Source organism: Temnothorax nylanderi, unplaced genomic scaffold (assembly GCF_030848795.1).
Source record: "Temnothorax nylanderi isolate EJ_2023f unplaced genomic scaffold, tnyl_v1.0 TNYL_tig0146_pilon, whole genome shotgun sequence".
Taxonomy (NCBI): Eukaryota; Metazoa; Arthropoda; class Insecta; order Hymenoptera; family Formicidae; genus Temnothorax; species Temnothorax nylanderi.
Window position 1 is genome coordinate 170,399 of NW_027249208.1, and position 21,497 is coordinate 191,895.

Here is a 21,497-nt window from a genome sequence, read left to right on the forward strand (position 1 = left end):
TCGATCTCTTCATGGTCTTCGTCGTCCTGTTTCTCTTCCATTTTCTATTCCCAATAAGTATAGATAATGATAGCGTAGAATATGCGAGATGTAACATCAAACGCGGAGAGGCAACATAATCGCGGAGATAATGAATTTTCTGTCTTATATTTCGCTCTTCGGCACATTCAGCCAATTATTATCTACGTTGCCTCGAAAACAATCAACTAATCTAAATGTTCGGTTTAATGTTTCCGAGGTTAGCTATTATCAAGTATGAAGTCAACAAAAACAGTCGTTGTGAGATATTGTTCTTTGTAACGCGCACTCTATTAATTATTTATGATTAATGATGGCAATTTGATAAGTGCAGAGTTCGAAAAAGGACTTAGTATATTTTTCGTTAGTATATTTTTCTCTGCAGCGATATTTGGCACCTCGTTATTTAAAGACAAAACACGTTGCCGGGAAAAGGGGATTCCATTTATTTATTCTAAAGATCTACGATGAAAGGCGGGGGCGATGCATCGCCGAATATTTATTATCATAATGCGGGGGCGTTGTACGAACGCGTTATTTCGGGAAATATGATATTCATATGTTTCCGATTAATTCTGTTTCATTGAAGTTTCACAAACAGTAGCAAAAACGGTTTCGCACAACTCTCACCGCTTCCGTCTTCTTTGTGATTCTTGTGAATCATCGCTATCGGAATCATCGATAATCGTACGCCGATTAAAGTATACTCAGAGAATACTCGTATATATAATAACTCTATATTCTATAATATCTAATTATATAGAAAGCCCGTAGATCTGGTTCTTTTAATCTTTTTGTACATCCAACGTTCGCCATTCACAGTTCACATTCGTGATGCGAACGCATGCGGCCGCGTAACAACGGAAATCAAATGTCTGTCACGCATATACCATCCCGCGGACCATCATGCGGGATTAACGTAATCACGGGTTTCGGATGGTACTTCGGAACGGCGCTCTTAATTTGCGTGATTCGACTCTGTGGGAACGACGCGCGTGTAGAGGATACGTAAGGACGAGGCTGGTTCGCGCCGCTGGAACGCGCAATTTGCCGGATAAAAGGGCAGAAGGCTAGCTATCGAAATCTTCTTCGGGCACATGGCGCGCCGATCGGCGATAATACGTATTTGCGATAATTCATTGTCGATTGCTCTCCGCTATGCGATTGCCTCGCGTTTCAATTTGTTCTCTTGCCCTGTCAGGCGGACTAAAGGATTGTTGCGAAAAACTGTACAAGCTAAAAGACGTGCTAGTTGATTGGTCTCGTTTTTTCAAATTTTGATTCAATAAAACAAAATCTAGAAATACTTACAATTGAGAAATTTGGTACAATAATAGTCTAATGTTTTTTAGACTTCTATACAAATTAATATACTTTGCATGTATTTAAGATAAATAAAATTTAAAATAATTTTCTTAAGTTTTTAAAGTATTTGGACTAAATTATTGTCGCAGTAAACTTTTTAAATTACAGTAAGTATAATAATTTAAATGATTTAAATTATTCAAGATTTCTAAATTTTTGTTTATATCGGAAACTGAAATCGTGTTACGATTTAATTGCTCCATTTTAATGTTTGCACTTCTCTGGTCAACTATCACATTTCGTGCGTAGATAACGCTATCTATAAGTTATTAAATACGTGCAGGCATATTCGATAACGCGTTAAAAATCGGACAAACAACAATTTTCTCTTATTATCGTCGCGATGGAAGTGGCGTAGAATTATCATCGACTACTTTTTTATCGATATCCTCCAATCAATGCCTGATATCAATGCAATCATCCCAGTTTTGCACGTCATTCTGATTTCCTATCAGAATAATTTTCTAATAAACTCGTTTACTTACACACCGTATTTTCATCTGTGTTTTTTGCAATGTTCGCTATCAGTGACTTGTTTTATCCAACTTTTTCAAGCTGATACTACTACATTATGCTATCTCTACATTGCTATCTCTCGTTCAGCAATTAAAAATTTTTATCTTAACAAAATGAAAAAATAGAATTATTTATATGTAGAAATTCACTTTTGGGCCAAACATTTTTGTAGCTATCATTTAGATCACAAGACATTAAATAATCGTATTAGCATAACAAATTACATCGGGTGCATGCTTAATATTACAAGAGTAACCGATTGACGCGTGTAGTGATCAATCAAAACTAGTAGGAATTATTACTTCTACGTGATCGACTACGTGTCATTATTAATGTGTATATGTTCTTCATAACATCCATTAAGACTTTAGAGAGAATTCTACAGAGGAGAACGACCGGCTCTTTTTCAAGCGTTATTATCTAACACGCAAGGATCAATTGATCGATTGTTTCGTTTCTCGAATATTGAAAACACTTTGCGTTTAACAGTTTCCTCGGTGAATTTTTATGGGATGATGCCTCGGGTTATCACGGACATCCTACATCAACATGTCGATCAATCGCGTCCATATAACTTTTATATCACGTGTAATTTTTATCATAATAAAAACGTGGCATAGTTTGTGCATAAAATACGCAAGAATTTGAAGCTTAATGAAATCTTTAGCGATTAATCTTGCTGATCGATTATTAATGATAATATGAAGCAAAGTATTTAATATTTCGTAAGAATTTTAAATGATAATAATGATAATAATAAACACAAACAAGAAATAAAAGATAAATTAAGAACCACAATTTTTTTCAACTCATTGTCAAATAACAATTTTATTCTGGATTAGGAAATTTATAACGAGAGATTGATGTAATAGCTAAATTAAACATATAGTTATAGTCGCAATAAAATCGTCTCTTCTTCCTGGTTTGTTGTATTGGTTTTTGACTATTAGCATTCAACCGCGATGGAGACGTCCCGTCAAGGTGAAGACGTAACGGACGTGGTTCAGACGAGGTTGGGCTCTAAACAGTTCTAAACGCTATTGTCTAACACGCGAAGATCAGCATAGGTCGACGTGTCTGCGGGCATAAGAGTACAACAGAACGGAGAGAATAGCGTTAGGGGAATGAAGCCCGAGGGGCAGCAGGAAATTGCGGTCTATGGAACGTGTCTGAAGCCTAAATCAGACAACAAAGAACCACCGCAAATTAGAAATCTCAAATCGAGGATATAATTTTCACGGATATCTCCATGCGTTAATTCATAAATAAAAATATAGCAGAATATACCGGTTACAATCATCAGTTCAAATAACACGGTTGATCATTTTAGTTTACGAACAAGCCACGGAAGAAACTGAAATCCAGTCCAAAATCACGATTCACTCTCAACACAGCCTGCTTCGCTCTTTTCTCTCCGACTTCGTACCCTTTATCTAAATAGGCACCTCCGTTGTGCTCCCTCTTGTTGTGTTCTCCTGTCTATAGCGGTGCCGTCTGGTTTCATTTCACATCTGCAAGGCCTCGCGACGGTCTAGCAAGTTTCGCCTGCCGGTCGCTGACCTCCACCTCTCGTCCTTCTTCCTCCCTCGTCCTCCATCGACTACCCCGCACTCTTGTCTTTCCCGTTCTTCCTCCTCGGCACTTATCGGGCTCGCGTTTTCCTCGTCGCACTCACTTGCACTTTCTGGTCCTGCCTTCCGATTTATGGATCGCCGAAAATTGGCCGAAAAGGAGCAGGAAAACTCGGGAGGGAGTCCGATCTGCCTTCTCCTTTTTCTCCCTTCTCCCCTTCTTCGGCATTTTCTGTTTCATCTTTCTTCCTTTTTCCTCTTCGCGCGGATTTCCTACGTGTGCGTGCAACGCGCGCCGACAGCTTCGCGCGAGAGGGATCGTCTCTTCTCGGAACGTCCAACGGATACCTCCCTAATTACTTCGGGGTTGGATTCCTGTGGGTGCCTGAGAAGAGCGCCCCTGGGCGAGACACAGGAATCGTGACGCCGCACTTCTGGCGCAAGCCTCTCGAGAATTCCAAACCTCTGCGTTCTCCTCGTCTCGTCTTCTCGATTCTCGTCCTTTCGGGACAACTTTGTACTTTGCAATGTGACAAGTGATGCTAAGTGCTATAAATGTCTAGACATTGATCGAGCATTCTCTCAATAATTCTATAGTCCTTGATGTGTAAGTTTTATGTTACAATAATAATCTTAATGCATGTCTGAACATTATATCGTTTCATTCAAAATTCTCTTCATTCTTATGTTATTCTTACATCAAGAGTCTTGTTAATTTAAAGAATTTTATTGATTGGTATAACATGAATTCTAAGATCCACTTGAAAGAAACCTTATGCAGATATTACCCGCATAATGCGGCTAATTCTGCCATAACAAGAGCTCATTATTTAAATCGTTCGTCTACCGATCAGCGTCATTATTATTACGACATCGTGCGAAAGGCAGGAAGAAACTCGCGCTAGATCGTGACTTTTCTTCGTGAATACCTTTTGACGTGAAAACACAAGCGTTTCATCGATTATGCCGGACAGTGAAAATTTCCTCGACTTTCTATGTAAACGTGTAGTAAAAGAAAAGTAAGAGAGAGTGCCTAAACTTAGACTATTGATACTTTTCTATGCAAATGAATTAGTTTTATTTAAAACAGAGTTTCTACTTATGATCCTTTTCCAATTCTGGTGTTAATTATCATTCGAGAGATTCGTTCGAGCTTTTCGTTCGATGCTCAATTTGATCGTTTAACGTTTAACTGGTTTAACTTGATATCGGAACCAAATCGTTGATAGCGTCAAAGCGTCCTTAGTCGAAAGCGAGGACGGATTCGTTGAAGCACGCACTCGCCCGCGGAATGTTTGCTCGTAACGGACGGCATCGTCGTATCATCCTCCAGAAATAACTCGTGTCCTTTTTCGAGGGGTCCGCGGTGGGAGGTGAGATCGTCACCGTAAAGACAGCCGCGCGATAAGACCGTGATCGATTCGTGCGACGCGGCATTCGAATGCACGAGCCAAATTTGACATACGCTCGGGCGTGGCCGCCGGTGTGGCCTTTATTTAATCCTTTCGCGTCTAATGGCTTTTGTAAACGCCTTTCCTTTCGCGGGGATATAGAGGCCGAACTGAGAGAAGAGTAACGGTCGCCTCGACGCCAAGTTTCTTGAGTTATTGCCGGCAATTAAAACGTTTCGGCGAATCAAGCTTTAGAGATACGAACGAGCAATAGAGGAATACAAGAAGTCTTGTATATTCCAATTAATTTTAAAATGAGTTCTACTTTAATTTAACAAGTATTTCATTCAAGATTTAAGCGTTATAACTGGAATGTTTTCATAATAAATAAGAGTAATCTCAAAGCACTAATTGGCTGTTATAATTAATTTTATATTTAGTTCTATTATCTGCATTAATCTCATTATAATTTTAATATGTATAATTATTTTTATTTCTTGAAAAAAAGAAGCATGAAAGATACGAGAACTTTCCTGTGCAGAAAGACTCATTACTAAATTACTAGTGTTCTCGCTATAATTACGCGGTCTAAAACTTATACTGGGTTGTAAAAATGCCAGTCTCTGCCGGTCATACGAACAGAGAAACGCTCGTGCTGCTGGAAGACTTATACGCGCGTAAGACCGTTAAGGTAGAAGTAAGCGAGTACCCAAACGTGGCTTTTCCTCCGTTCTCCAAATGGGGGAAACGAGAAACCGGTGAAAATCGTCTTTTGCATCGCGCGCGCAACGATGTACCGTTCGGTTCGCCGATCGCGGAGTTGCAAAAAGTTGCACCGCGGAAACACGCACCGTGATGGTCTTCGACGTCAAGACACGGCGGTAAACGGCGTCATGCATTATTTAGCAAACGCCATGGATCACTGCTCGCAAATGCAATCGCATTCCGCCCACCGAAATTATGCGAATGGCTCGCGTAAATAATCTGCACAAGAATGGAGCCTTTTTAGCTCGTAACGTTATGGTAGAAGGACTTCGGCGTGCCTAAATTAAGCCTTTGTTGCCGTAGCAGCAAATAATAGTTTTTCTGATGAAAATCTAGTATCATTCTTAAAGGTATTAATTCACTGAGAATTTTGTTTTGTATTGTGGCCGCGTGGAGTAGCCTAATAAATTATTGTTAAGTTATACTGTGCGATTCGTAGTACGCACCACAACATTTTTGTTGCGAAAAAATGAAACTCGAAATGTGACTTTCGAAGTTATCTGATCGCCTTCGTGAATTATCTTGATGGTTTCCGAAAAATAATAAATTTTCTTTAAATGGATTAATGATGTCGCATGCTCGATACCTTATACGCGAAGGACAATGAGTTTTTCATCGCACGCGATCGTCGCACGGCCGTTGTATCGAGCACGGCGATTTAACGCACGACTTCATAACGATGCCTAACGATTACGTCCATATTACCGCGGTACCGATAAAACACGTACTTGCACAGTAAAAAGTATACGGCCGAGCATCGCGATCATTTCGCCGCTGAGATGTTTCCGTAAAGGGTAACGCGTTAAGGCTGTATCACGCGTTGCGATCGGAACCTCGCAATTTGTACGCATTCGTACAAGGGCGATGGAAAGCATTTATTTCCTTTTCGATCCAATTACTTTCTTAATTATTCCGCCATTATCTTATATCGAGAATTACTATCGCACGGATCTGTTCCGGTTGATTCTACGCCAGCAGGTGTCCGTAAACTTCATCTACGATTTGCGCAAATGGCTATTTGCGGAAATAGTTATTTGCTGAAGCTACCGAGAACCGTTATCGCGCGCTCGGTCCCGTCTTATCTCGCTTACAAATCTACGAATTATCTAAATTTAATTATTCCTACGTTACTTGAAACAAATACGCAAATACGCTGCTGCTGCGCCTCGGCATTCCGCGGTATTCTTTTTCGAGCGGGCTCGCGCGCTCCGGTGGGCACCGGCTCGCCGCGCCGCGCCGCAACGAAGCCCGGTAAGTGTAAACTCCTCGTGAATGGCCTCTTATACTCTCCGTGGCTTATGACATAATAGTTTCACTACGCGCGGCCCGTATATACGCCGCCGAGGAGGAGCCTGCGGAACCGGGCGAGAGAGGAGCAGGATAAAACTCGAAGCCCGCGCGCAACGTAAGACGAGCGCGGGCGGAGGCATTGACTGACCAGGCCTACGATGCGTCGGCGTTCGTATCGGGCCCGTCGCGTCGGTTCCAAAGAGACCAACAGGAATCACGCGGTGGCCCCGATCCTCGTGTTACCGGAAGCGACGCGTCGCACATCATATTTCTTCAACCGCGCCTCGTCCGCGAACCCGCCCGCGACGATCGACCATAGAGGTTTCTAATCTGTCAGATCTAGAATTTCTTCGGCTTCGTCGATAGACAGCGCGTACTGACGCGTGTGGGCTACCAGACAGATAGGAAATAACGGCTAGCACTAGCTGTTAGATTAATCGTCCGGATGATTCTTTGCGTTAATACGGCGATACTTGTGATTACGGTGTGCAAGTCATCGGCATTACCATTCGGATCTCCACGACGAATTAAACATCAGTATTTAATACCGTAATATTGATATCTATTATCTTTAAATCCGCGCTCGTTTAAATTGTATATAGGTCGTCCTGGCAAAAATTTAATATTGTGCATCTATCTTTAGCGCATTTGCATCGAGATGTAAACGCTACGGTCTATGGCTCTCAACAGAGAAATTACGAGCGGGACTTAACGGGCCCGCTTGTTGCCCCACTAATTTACCCGGCTCTCGACTTCGCTTGGAAGCTTTTTCGGGGCCTTTATTTATTCCTGGGCGAACAACGTTGTTCGCGCGCTGAACACGTGCAACCGCGTGCAACCGCGCCTGAATCGTTCGTTCTCGAGAGGTTTTCGAGAGTGAGCAACGTCCGGAGAAACACACACTCGAGACCCCGAAAGAGCGAGATGTAGAAAGAGAGAAAGAAAAAGAGAGAGAGAGAGAGAGAGAGAAGAAGGCAAGCCATACTCTCGGGAATATGTATTACCTTGGTGTGGAGGAACGCCAGGGACTTGTTCACGTTTTCGATTTTGTGAACTCGCATGCGCCCGTTGTTGGGCTTGGCCAATCGCTCGCCGGAGATGATCTCCAATAGTTTGAGCAATTTCTTGCCGTCCGCCAGATCGGTGAACAGATCGTCTACCTCCATGCGCGCCTGAAAACCCAGATTCCGATATAATTCAATTCAAAATCGAAAGAAAGATACACGAAAAGATATTGTAATTGTAGACAATTATTACTCATCAAAAGTAATTTTATACATCAAGAGCTAATTAATACGAAAAAATACTATATAAGCACTAATATTTATGAGAATATTTTTTAGACAGGCATGGATTTCATATCTGAATGTAAATTTTCATCTCTTATAATCTGTTTTACGCTAAATCTTTAATTACTTAATATACAGTTAGACGTATTACCTTCAGCAGAAATGAATTGATCCATTTTGTGAACGTCTTCTTTTGGATGTGAAGACGTTCCTCTTGCAGGGCCTTAATGCGGCCCTGCTCGAACTTGAGAACGTCTTCCCTCTGAGTCATTCTCTTCTGTATCTGCGCACCGCCCCTGTATCTGTCGACTCTCGGTGGCGAATATGCGGAGGCGTGTTCGAGACTACGGATCTTTTCTTGGGGTGCGGCGCTGGGCCCGGCGCCGGGCACATACTGCGCCCCTGAAACAGAAATCGTCCGCTTTTGGAAACCCGTTCTGTTAGCGTAAACGTGGCGTAAACACAGGATACGTGAGGCGGAAACACGGCCATAAATGTTCTCCAGATGAAGCCTCGTGCGCGATTAGCATCTGTGACATTTCCTTTCTAAGTAAGCACGTGCTTGAAAATCTCATCCTTTTCATAAGGTTCATGCGGGCCCCACAGATTTATAGGAGTTAAAATTAATTAGCGACGAATAACAAAATTAAGATGTAAGGGATACTTTCAGAATAGCCATTTTACCAGAGCTAAGATCGAGATTTTTAAAATCAGAATTTTTGTTATTCTAAGTAGCAAAACTTATTAAGGGATTGTAAAGCAATATTGTGTTTTTTTTTCCTAAAAAACGAGAAATTGAGATATTAATAAAAATATTAATTTTAGAAGTTCATAATGCGAACTTTTTATATTTTAAGAAAGTTACGTCTACAGTCGTTTCACTAATCGATTCCACGTTCCAATTCGAACGACAGGCATCTATTATGATAGTTATTGATCGTTGATTCGCAGGCGGGGCAGTAGTTTAATAATTGAAATCGAGAGGCAAAGACCCGTACACACAAATAGCTCTTGTAACTTATGATCTTTCGTTATTTTGATATAGAACGTACTAACATTTAATCGCTGCTATATTACACTGTCAATTCATCGTGATGTATTGAATAGCCACGTCGATAAGAAACTATCGAACTCTTGATGGAATTTGACCTCGTAAGATTCAAGTTGTGGTATGCTTTCTATTATTAACAAAAATACAACAAAACGTCTAAAAGAATAAATACCCATATGACAAGATATATACAAGTACAGTTACAGATAAAAGATATCTTATCGTGCGTGTTAATCTCTTAAATGGTTCGATACATTTTTGTTACCAATAATCGTATTTATTCAGTACTTTTTTGGAACAGCTGGTATTTAAGATAATTACAGAGGCGAAAGCTATAAAGAGATATCCGTCGTATCGTCTTTTCGATATCTAGAAACGCGAGAGACGCGATAAGACCGTACGTACCGTAAAAATAGAGTGATAGGAAATACCATAGGCGTGGATATCGCATTAGGATGAGAGAGCAGCTTGGCTTTTCTCGCGCGGGAGAAAGGAACAACGAGCATTCTTCTCGGGAAGATTAACGAGTCGTGATAACTTTTACGAGTGGCAGTATTTACGCAGCAGGCAGATAAACGGGCGAATCGAAGCTTGTACGAAGTCAACATTCGAAGCAGACGTGTGAAAATATTCGCGACAGCCTTAATCCAAATTTACGGGATTACATGGATTAAATCAAGCGAGAACAGCGTAGACGCAAATATTGAAAATTATGATTTCTCGGAGGACAAGGCGATAAATATGGGCGGGGATGACCGGGCATACCACGCCATTAGGTTCTTTACGATGACGAGGCTCGTAAATATCATGCTTCTGAACAAGATAGCTGTTACGTGGTATCGAAGTGCTAATGGGAGTAAATTAATATAATTTGTCGTTTCGAAAGAATTAACGGCGATTTGATGCTCGGGGACGATTTAGATCCAAATCAATTAGAATGATTCTTAAAAGCTTCAGCGTTTACTTTGTTCTAGAGATCTATAGGCCGTGTTGTCTCGATGAAATAAATGTCTTAAGTAATAAAAAGCGATGAAAAAAATACCTCGATTAATTTTCGCTATAAGTGTATGAAGCGCTACGGCGTTTCGTAAAGTTAAGCAAGTGTCAAAAACGGAAGAATACTGTACTGTATTTAATTTCTTCCGAGATTATTCGAGAACGCTGACGCGAAACTCACATTTCATGCGCGACAACCCGATAATAAGAGCAAGTGCACAAACGACGGCCGTGCACTCGAGGCAGGGTGACTCGTTTTCTTGCTGGGCGTTCGTGACTCGGCGGGATTATTGTCCTCGCTGATTGTCACTCCGGCTAATACTACGTAGACGTTGTCGTAAATTTTTTCGAGTCTCTAAAAGGACGCGCCAGCACGAACGTGAGCGCGAGCGTAAATTGGCCCGGCGAGCGCGAAAGAAAGGGGCGCACGCTAAAAAAAAAAGCACGCGCAACTTTGAAGTGTCAATTATGACGGCTGCGTGTATGCGACTGCACGTGCAGGACGATAGTTAATGTGCACGTGCGTGCGTGCGTGCGTGCGTGCCCGCGTGCATTTGTAGCTTCATGCGATTTAACGCTAGACCGCCAAATGCTCTTCAAAGCTTGTCAGTTTGTCAAATAAGTCTCACACACGTCCGCATATCTTCTATTTTTTTTATAGACTTTTAATTAAGTCTGGAGCGCTAATAGAGACTATTTAAAGTTAAAAAATTCAGAAAGTTGAGCATTGGGGTGTCAAAATTTAAGTACTGGTAAACTTATATTCGGAAATTATATTTCGTAAAAATAATGTAGATTACTAATTATCGATAATGTGTCATGTTTCTTCTTTTTAACGCGTTTGTGTAAGATTTGATATTTGCATTTTTATTTTGTTATAAGTTGATTCACAGTAATGTTTCTCAGTAATTCGTTTTTTTTTTTAGAGAATTTTTTGTATGTATGTGAAAAAGAGGCTTCTTGTCAATTGCCAGAGAAAGGTATTAGAAAGTCCGCTAATAGAAAATCGTGAACGTATTGGTCGTTCGTCCCGCGAAGAAACGAAGAAACTTATTCGCGTTTCGGAAGATCAAGGACGCGCCTCGGCGAATGCAGATTTAAAGGACACGGTTTCACGAGCCGACAAAATTCGTTTACATGCGTATGAGATTTTTAAATGTCACATCGTCTGGTTCGCAGCCGCGTGTGATGTCATCTCCAAAGCCCAGTCTGCTGCTTTGTGAGACGCGCATTTCGAAAGTGGATTAAATGCGACATTTTCGCAACGAATCGTGTCTTGAGCGGCACTTTCACATATCAATATATTAACGCGAAAGGAGACGTATATAAATATCAATTGACAGAAACGGAAGCTGGAGAATTGCAATCGCGCGGAAAGGTACCCTGGCTAGCGGTAAGCGTAGAGTAAGGTCTTATACAAAATATTGCAAAATACTAGAGAATCATGATATTGAAAACCTGCGATATCAAAGATTTTTTATATCAAAGTCTATATTTTTTTATATCATTTATGATACCGAGGATATAAGTTGCAAAGATCTATGACATCGAAGATGCTAGAGGTAGCGGTACCTTGATCTATCTGCGCTACCAAAGGATCTATAATACAAATGATTTATCGATTCCATCTAGCCGATAACCGAGGATCTACGGCATCGACGATTTATAGTACCACAGGTCAATGACGCCAAAGATTTATGATATCAAGCATCTATACCGATGGTAATGAATATACAATGTTAAGAATCTGCCAAGGTTGCATAAAAAATTTAATAAAAAATAGTGCCAAATACACGGCGCCATTAAAACCGAAGATCTTAATGGCGCGGAATTATGATACAGCAATTTATAAAGTTGCCAAACATCTGTATTGTGGAGGATCCATGTAAGTATCAAACGAAGGAAATTGCCCCGGAGGGCAATGGCAAGTAGCATCTCGGCGGATTTGATTAGAGTACTTAGGCGTTCGGTGCTCGCGCACCGAGTGTTTCTAACGGCGGCGCGGCCGCGGCGGTCGGACCGCATGTAACGCGACTGTAACACACGTACTTAGCACGAATTCCTCGAGCGTGACGCGCGCGGCGATACATATGCTCTCGCCGCTCGCGTTAAGTACATTTCGCACGAGCTCGCGGCTTACAGCGAGATAAAACGTGTACGTACATCGGTAGCGATGTCTCGAACGAAATGGTACTGTTTAACCCCGTGGGAATTGGAGCTACGTATGCTAGACGCTTCGACAAATCTCGGGGTTGAAGAATGTAATTTCTCAGTTTTTCTCCCTGTTCTCAAATTATTTTTGAAAACTTGAATAAATACCTTTTCAATTCTTTTATCATACATTTAAAATATTTTGGTAACAGTTCGTGTTTAAATTATTATATATAAGATCTTGATTCGCTGCTATAATATTTGATTATATTTATTATATTATTATAGAGTGATTTAATCGTCACACTATAATTGTAAGATCGAAAACGTGCATTTAGATATATTTTAAATTTATTTTAAGATAATACAGTTTACATAAACTCTCGAGATATTAATTTGTACTATAAATGTAATTTAGTTCATTTCAACGAACGGCTTAACTGCCGGACAATCTGAATATATATCTGACAGTAGATTATTAGTTCGTCAGAACGAACGGTAGATCAAAGTTTCCGCCCGGTTTTTCTTATCTGCGGAGATAAGACGATAGACAGGTGTGGCTATTATGAAATTATCCCTAACGCTGCGCACACATTAGATTACAATTAGACACTACACGCGACTAATTGTATATAATGACTAGGAGCGTTCCATTACGTAAGCTAATTACGTAACAAAAAAAAATATATATGTGTGTGGAACACAGAGAGGAGGTTTTTGGAGCACCAGACAATGATATTTCTCATCTTATATATTTACCAGAATAATAATGATAATTGTATTCCATTGGGATGTTTCACATGCGAGATATTATCCTTTTATCGCTCTTCCGGTCGGCGGCGCGATTCTCATCGTTGATTTTTACGTAAATCGATGAAACACTGGTAAAAAAAAAACGCGAGGCGAGGTGAGGCGCAAACGAGCGGTGACACCCAACTGATTCAGTTACCAGTCGAAGACCACTGACAGGACTCTTATCACGTATTGCGTATGTATTATGTCGGCTGGCTTATTTATGTAGCAGAAGCTAAGTGCACTTACATGTGTGTGGCAATTACATAGGCGTAGGAACGTTTCAGAGAAGAATTCGCCATGAGAGAAATAAAAATATACTAGTGGGGGAAACAAACGAGAAAATTGACGATCAAACTTGAGACTATACGGAAAACTGGAACTGCAAGATTAGATTATCAATCTCGTGCGTTGTGAAATAGCGAACAGATTATATCGTGATAAGACATTATATTGTGTTATATTAACGCTACAAAATACGTTACAATTTTGTCTGAATTTTTAAGTCAAGTGGTACTTATACTCTGTAGCAATATTACAATAAGGAGATTAGTACAGGCCGTATAAAACACGTAAAAAGATAAAATGGACGGCGTGTAGGATGCGATCGCGTACATAAAAGCAGGTACGATACGTGGAACTTAATCCGAGATTTTTAAACCAAAGAGTAGGTATGTCGTTAAGGAGATACCTCTTACGGAATGTTTATAAACGACACGTACGTGACGATAAGCGCGGCCTCAAATTTGATTCCAGCGGGAGTCCGTGCGAAAAATAACGTTGGGGATACAAGAATCTATTTCGTTCTATATTTAGGGATCTTTTAGGGAGACGACATTAGACTGTAATCTCTCATTACACACAATTCGGATCCCTTTTAATCTATTTCGCATTTCACCGAATAATTACACTTGCAGAGCAATTTCCGCAAGCTTTAATATCCTTTATAGATATCTTACATTTCTCAGTAGCTTTAATTGATGGATAAATAATTTTAATATAAAATTCTTTTTGGAGTTTAGATTCTGGAGTAATTTGTGCGCAGATACGGATACACAAAAATGTTTTAAGGCAAACTCGAACAGATTGAACAAACTTTCCTGAATCTATATATTTGAGCTCAATAAATTTTGTATTATAAAGTTTCCCCCGTAACTATGTAATACTCTGTGTATCTTATTTCAAGGAGAATAATAATTAGGCCTGAGAGAAAGGTTGAACCCAGTTTCATGTTTCCGCTAAAGGTTGTCTCACTATAACCTTGAACTTTTGCGGAAGACCAATAGTGAATTTAAATTGTCGCGGATAATGATGTCAAGTTTAAAATTACAATCTGAGAACGATCGACAACGCCGATATTATACCGACAAGATAATTAAATGCCAGCCCTTTAATCGTGGAGCCGTCAATGTGGCAGGAAGCGCGGAATCGCAGCGGAAATACGGCGATTGCGCTGAAGTGGGGTCGGGTTTTTGACCAGGAGGCATCTTCGCATGATGTGGGAGTTGACTTTGTCAATTCAAAGCTGCGCCAACGAAGCGAGCGAATAAAACTGATATTATCAAAAACACCAAGATCGATTTATTGCTTACAAAATTAGATTAGATTAAGGCGTCAATGAGAAATAAAAACAAGCTCTTAGAATAGTGATAATGATGATGGACGTAGCATTACATATTATATAATGCATTACAAATTAAAAATTATAATTATTGACTATTTATTTTAAAGATTACGGTTTTGTAACTAACAGAGTATATTTTTGTAGCTTCAAAAATAGAGTCAGTTTATATTTAGTGCAGAACAATTCCGGTTTCGCAAAAAATTTCAGCAGCATTTCTAAATTTAGCTTCAAATTGCTACTTCGATCGGTTTGAAACGCTCTAGAAATCGAACGTGTGTGCGATGAGGAAGATACCGATGCTGTTCGAAAGGGCATTGTTGTTGCCGGCAGGAAGCGCAGAATTGCACCGGAAATACGGTGAACGCACCGAAAGAGCCGAGAGAGGAGCTGCAAGACTAGCGGACCAGGTGAAATCGGAGCCGTATTATTATCGGCACTCGTCCTGCCTGGAAAGTGCCAGCTCGTTCTGTTGACACTGATAGCCGAGGCAAACATTAATTCATTCCCGTATCGTCGTACCGCGCGTATGTAACCGAGTGTCCGAGGCAGAAGCGAGTTTCATGGCAACCGTAGCGTGTAGAATTTATAGCGACATTCGGTCGCCCTCTTCTTATTTCGCGATGGAACGAAGAAATTTAATCGCACGAAAATACGATTTAATACAGATATGTAATTAAATGATTACATTTGAAATTTTCATGAAACAGAAATGCGTCTTTTTGATTAAAGACCCGTTTTAACGTGTGGCGCTTGATAAAGAACACGAATTAAGAACCTGATAAGGAACACGAACTCGTAAAGTGTAATTAATGATTGACTTCGGATCATTAATCATGTTAGGATGGAATAACGTTTCGAGAAATTAAAGTAATAGTAATTTAATTAGCGGCCTGGTCATTTGCATGTAAACGTAAAAGAAACAACAGAGACACACGTAATTTTAAATAAAATAAAATAAAATTTTAGCAATCATCGAACAACTAAAATCTAATCGTCAGTTGAATTGCTGAAGTAATAATAATACTCTACGCATTAATTATTTACCGTTGTCTCGCAATGTTCCTCTCTATTGACGTTGATAACCCGTGCTATCTGATTCACATTCTTGTATCGAGTGTTCATACAAAGAAATAAACGCAATAACAACTTTGAAGTTCAAATGATGGTGACGACATGCCTATATTTGGTCTGTGACATTGTTGGAAATAAACTTGGGTCATTTTTCGAGCGTTTATTGCGGCGTTAAAGCTACTATAATGCTACTATTCATTTCAACGCCCCGCGTGTGATTCGACTTTGCGAAATATTGAAGCGACAAGTACAATTAATTATCACAAAATCGTAATGAAATTCGAATTAATTTTGTGTTAAGTTATTTAGTGTGCCGTTATACGTGTCGTAAAATTAATGTCAAAATACTTCCGCAATTTGTTCGTGTCTGAAACAGAACGGACGCTGCGACGCAGAAAGTGCATATTTTTCCTATTACGCATTGCTCCTCCTTCGTGAATGACGAAGTTCGTTGAATCATCTCTGCTTTACAATTATGCATAACACCTTGAGAGCGAAATGGTAATAAACGAGAAGATATTTTTCTACTTCTGCAGATATAACTTTTAACACATGATCACATACGTGTATTATTCTGTGAAATGTATAATCTTTTATTGAACATTCCATAATGATTATACATCTCTATCTCGTTGTGAGCACGTGCACCTCGATACATTTTATGAAATGTTACATATGACTTCTCGTGTCGTCTACATTGTGTGCTACTCAATTCGTAATTTATGTTCATACTTGTCTCAATTTCTAAAAAAAACTCCGAGAAATGAAAGAAATAGGCAGGATACGTTACACGAACCGTAATTACACTAGTCGTTATAACGACTGGAACGCGACATTCCACTTGGTGCGCCGAAAGTAATTCAATTTCACCTCGTGAAACTCTGCTCTCCAGATGAAAGCAGTTTCGTACAAAAACGTCATAAATGAATACGTAAGCATAGTTATAAATAGTTCGTCGTAGCCCGATGCTCTCGGGCGTGACAACCATAACTCGTCCTGACACTTTACGGTCGGCAGATTAAAGCGAAACAGCGGGTGTAATTGTGTCAATTGCTTGCGAAGTAATTAGGCGAAAGCACATACAAATGGTTATTAGAAAACTATGTCAATCCGTAGTTACAAGTTGTTATCTATCTGCAGATTTGCATTGATGAAGTTTGATTAAGGGTATATTTCTTTCAATCGTTTACAAGTCAAAGATCGCTGACGCTTCGGCATCTTCGTCAAGGGAAATTTAACTCCGGACAAAGTAATCGCGTTCCTCGAAAAGAGCGAGAGCTCGATGCTTCATTTTATTGTTCTACAGTATCTTAGAAATTCTCGTTGCCGACGCGAAGCCATATGCGAGCTCATGCCGGCGCATAACGGCCTTAACGCGGCTCTTCTAAGAGTTCGAAAACGCTTCAAATGACTCAGCCATTAGATCGCGGAACGCCAGAGCGTTGCTGGTTTGAGACTTGCGTACTCATGCGAATCCAGATTGCGCAATAGAATTGCTGAGCATCAGCGGGATTCGTCGCTATTAAGACGTCACCGCGGCACACTCGAAATCTGTTTTTAATGGCGATTGTAATCTCCGTATAAATTTTCAGACATCGCAATAATTTACGAGAAAATTATTCCGTTCGCGGGCAGAACGCTCGCCTTTTACTCCGTTTTTCTTTTACGGCCGAGAGATTAATTTCGCGGACACTTTATCTACGTCGGCCCATCGAATTGGAATGTGAGATCGTTTCGATAAGTCGTGATAACAGATTGTTGGCGCTAGAAAGTCGTTGCGCGAAAAACCGGATAACGTTTCGTTTATATAATGTCGCCGTGAGATAGAGGGTCTATTTAGCATATAAGCCGATTCTGCAAATTTCGAATAATCTCCTAAAACTGCTTGATATCTTACGCAGCGCGTCTTTCTTATTGTGTTTCGTTACGATTTCCCGAAATAACGATTTATCCCTTTATTCCGGGCCTATGAGAATATAGGAGCTTGTAGGTTTATACAGGGTGGTGTACATAAAACCGGCTCCAAACGCAAAATACAGTTGCAAAATATATTATAGTTGCAAAAAATTGTTTGGATCCGACTTTATGTGCGCACTCTGTACGTTCTGCAATTACTCAGACGTTGATTAGATAGAAGATAAAGTTCGGCTTTATCTCGTGGAACAAATATTGCGTAAGATTGTATAAATATCTTCGCGATGACTTAACATTACTTATGATGTTGTCGGTACTTCGGCCGGTTTCCGTTTCGGCTAAACGTTTACGAGTAAGGATGTGACGACTGTGATGACACACATATCCTCTTGTCCCTAAATATTTATCTTACGTGTTCCGACAACGAACTGACGATTGGAACATTTTTAATTGTCATGTTACTACGAAATCTTATCCCTGGCGAAAAGGATAATATATCATATACAAAAACATAAATTTTAGTAATGATACACAAAGTAATAATACAAAGTAACAATATACAAAAATACTTGGACAGATAGCATAAAAATAAAATACGTGAAATAATATAAAATAAAAATTATGTTAAGTTAGCTAACAGTTAAACGCAATTGCAGATAAAAATTTATTCAAATTAATATAAAAAATTGTAATCACATTAAGCTCTGCCTCAAATAGATTATCAATAATTTTAAACATAATATATTAATACATTATACCACGATTTTGTACTCTTTATTGCAACAAATTCCAATTAAATTTTTACATTAATATAATAATGCTGACGAATATGTTCTCATCTCGTCATAATGTCCTAATTAATCTCGAAAGGGTTATATCATATAGATTGACGGGCTTTTATTAACGACCGAGTGCCGTGCATAATATAATTGCACATCGATACGATCGATCTTTTGAACGATGATTTTTGTTTCTCGTCAAAATCGTCTAATTGCTGTTCAACGTTCATTAAGGTGCGGGAGTAACGCCCGTACAAGGTCGAAACGATCTTCCACTTGTCAATCTGAACCGCCGGTGAAATTCGCGGCTGAAATTGACCCCAATAAGTCTACTTTATTCCGCCTAATTAAGAAACGGTTTGAATATCCGGTAAACAAGCACGCGCTGACGTCCCATTAGGAACGGGTCGCGAACGGGTCGCGAACTGCTTCTCAGGCAGTTGGCGAAACTAAAAGAACGCGCTTACAACTTATATTGCGACGAAGACTTAAATATATGAGAAAATAAGTGCGTAAAAAATGCAAAATATTATTACTTTTCATTGCCATGTTATCTGTTTATATTACCTTTATTATCTCATTGCTACTTCTGATATCTTATCGTATTATCATTGCGTGCAACTGCGGATTAACTTTTTGTTTACATTTTGAAGTCTATCAGCATTAATTCCGAGTCTTTAAAACGGTTATAATGCCAAGTTGAATAAAAAATACAAGAAGTCGGAATCTTTTAAGTACGTACTGATAACCGAATGATATTTAAGAAGATATTTTACTTGGGGCCCGTAAGACTTCAGAAGCGTAATGGTGAAATCTTTTTTTTTTTGCACTTCTTGCTTTATACTTTTGCAAGAAGTTCTGTCCTACTTTGCAATATCTATTATCGCGTATCATACCTCAATAGAAAATCGCGGCAATCTCCGCGTAATTGCCGTAACATTTGCACAACGACTCGTTTATTGCCGCGGCCCCGTAATCTCCACATTCTGCGCGCACAGAGATGCGACGGAGACAAAGCAGCCGCTGTTGGATGCAGGAAATACTTATTACAGTAATCAGTAAAAAGGAGGAGAGATAATTGTTTCAAAGACCCGTCGCCCTATGTTCATATCGATCCTATTTCATTCCATTTTATGAAATACAGACGTGAATTAAATAGATCACATAAACTAAAATTATTCGATTTTTATATCGAGTCGGTAATAATAAACGTTAACGCATTAAATCCCAAGATTGTGCTTTTAGAAATTAGTATTCAGAACTTAAAGAACTTTTGAAGTTCGTAAATATACTTTAAACGAATGTGTATGCATCATATACACAGGTTGTAATGAGAATCCAAATAAAAATACTGCTTTCGGGACGACTTTGTAAAATTTTTAATTACGGAAATAAAAATATTGCATTTTATAATAGTTATATTTATTATTGTAAATATAAATATATCATTCAAGACTAAAAGCCATATCATTAGAAATTTTACGTTTGGTCATCGCGGCGCGATTTCGGAGTCGACGCGGCAGAATTTATGCATCGAACACGTGCATAAATGCGGCAAGCAGCGATTTCCTTTTTCGTGTAAACACCACTGACCGGTCGGCGGACTGGTCGGCATCGCGTTAATAACTTGTTAATTTCACGATGCGGTAATGTAATCGCTTAATACACACAACCCCCCCCCCCCCCCCCGACACGCAGATTACATGCGGAACAAGTTCTTAACGGCACGGCACGTATCGTGCACTTTTGCGACGACGTTTCCTGCACGGAAACCGGCAAAAGTTGTTGAATACGAGAAAAAGGTCGCCGTGTAAAGATGGAATGTATAATCTTCCTTATGTTTTGCGACTGTCGGCTTTGGATTAAATTGATGGTCAGGTAATGAGATCTAATACTGCGGATGGAATCTTTATCCACGGATCAATTTGGCAAGGAATTAATTACCCATATCTGACTAATTAATCCGACATTTATATGTATTATAATTGACATATTCAAGAAATAATAAATTCTTCGTGAGCCGTAACTCACGTTCCCTGTTACGGAGTTTTGATTCCGTAAAAGCGCACCAACGTCTTTTCCGTTCTTGTTTAATTGCCGAGTGTGGCAACTTTGCTTGAAATAATGATTCATTAGAAATTCTAAAAGTAGCGATATTACGGCAACTACGGGGGCAAAACTTCTTCTTTTTTTTCTAATTTGTAAATGCAGATACGCAGATATGCGACGCGTTTCGTAAGCACGCGAGATACAACGTTAAGGGGGGACATAACGTTATATTCGAACGACTTGAATTTACGACGACGATTAACTATAATTACTGCGGCGAACGACTTCTTCCTAGACGACCTATTACGGCGTGTGAATGAATCATTGGTAACGTTTCCCGCAGGCGTTAAGAACCCGAGCTTTCACGAAACGTATTAAGCAACGAAGTATTGCGGGATTTATTAAGGTTCCTGTGTGTTTCTATCAGAAGCGCGTTTGAACCGGTCAATTACCTTTCTGCGATGCGTAACGAGCGGAATGAGCACAGAATTGATTAACATATCTATTTTTTTTCTTAATAAGACGGACAACATGCACATTGATGCAGTCTGTATCAATTACATAATTTATGTACGTCTTGATTGCATGTGTTTTCATTAGAAACTTCTTACTGCAAATTATACTGCAGTAAATCGTTTCAGTTGAAGGAGTGGGAAAATATTTTAACAATAATTTCCATTGCAAGGAAAGCAATTACTTAAATATCTCTTGATACGATTGTTTTTTCTTATTAATTAACAATTAAGGTCTTTTAGTTTGCCCTGACTATTTTCAGCTCTTCGCGGAAAAGGTAACGCGAAAGGAAAGAACGAAGGAGACGATGCGTTGATACCCTCTTACGCGATACGTACTTAGTACGGAAACA

General features: G+C 39.6%; 1 protein-coding gene across 4 annotated transcripts in view; it reads right to left on the minus strand.

Annotated features, from left to right (window-relative positions):
- Kst (spectrin beta chain, non-erythrocytic 5 kst) overlaps positions 1-21,497 on the minus strand; it is a 60,449-nt gene that overhangs the window by 28,182 nt on the left and 10,770 nt on the right. For 2 of the 4 annotated variants that reach the window (XM_071714782.1, XM_071714781.1), the window contains exons 1-3: positions 13,163-13,324; positions 8,357-8,607; positions 7,921-8,088 (exon numbers count right to left, since the gene is read on the minus strand). In XM_071714782.1, the coding sequence (XP_071570883.1) occupies positions 7,921-8,088; positions 8,357-8,607; positions 13,163-13,190 (447 nt within the window). In that variant the 5' untranslated portion in view covers positions 13,191-13,324. Of the gene's footprint in view, positions 1-7,920; positions 8,089-8,356; positions 8,608-13,162; positions 13,325-21,497 lie in introns of those variants that run through there. The other 2 variants (XM_071714783.1, XM_071714784.1) reach the window with 2 other exon arrangements.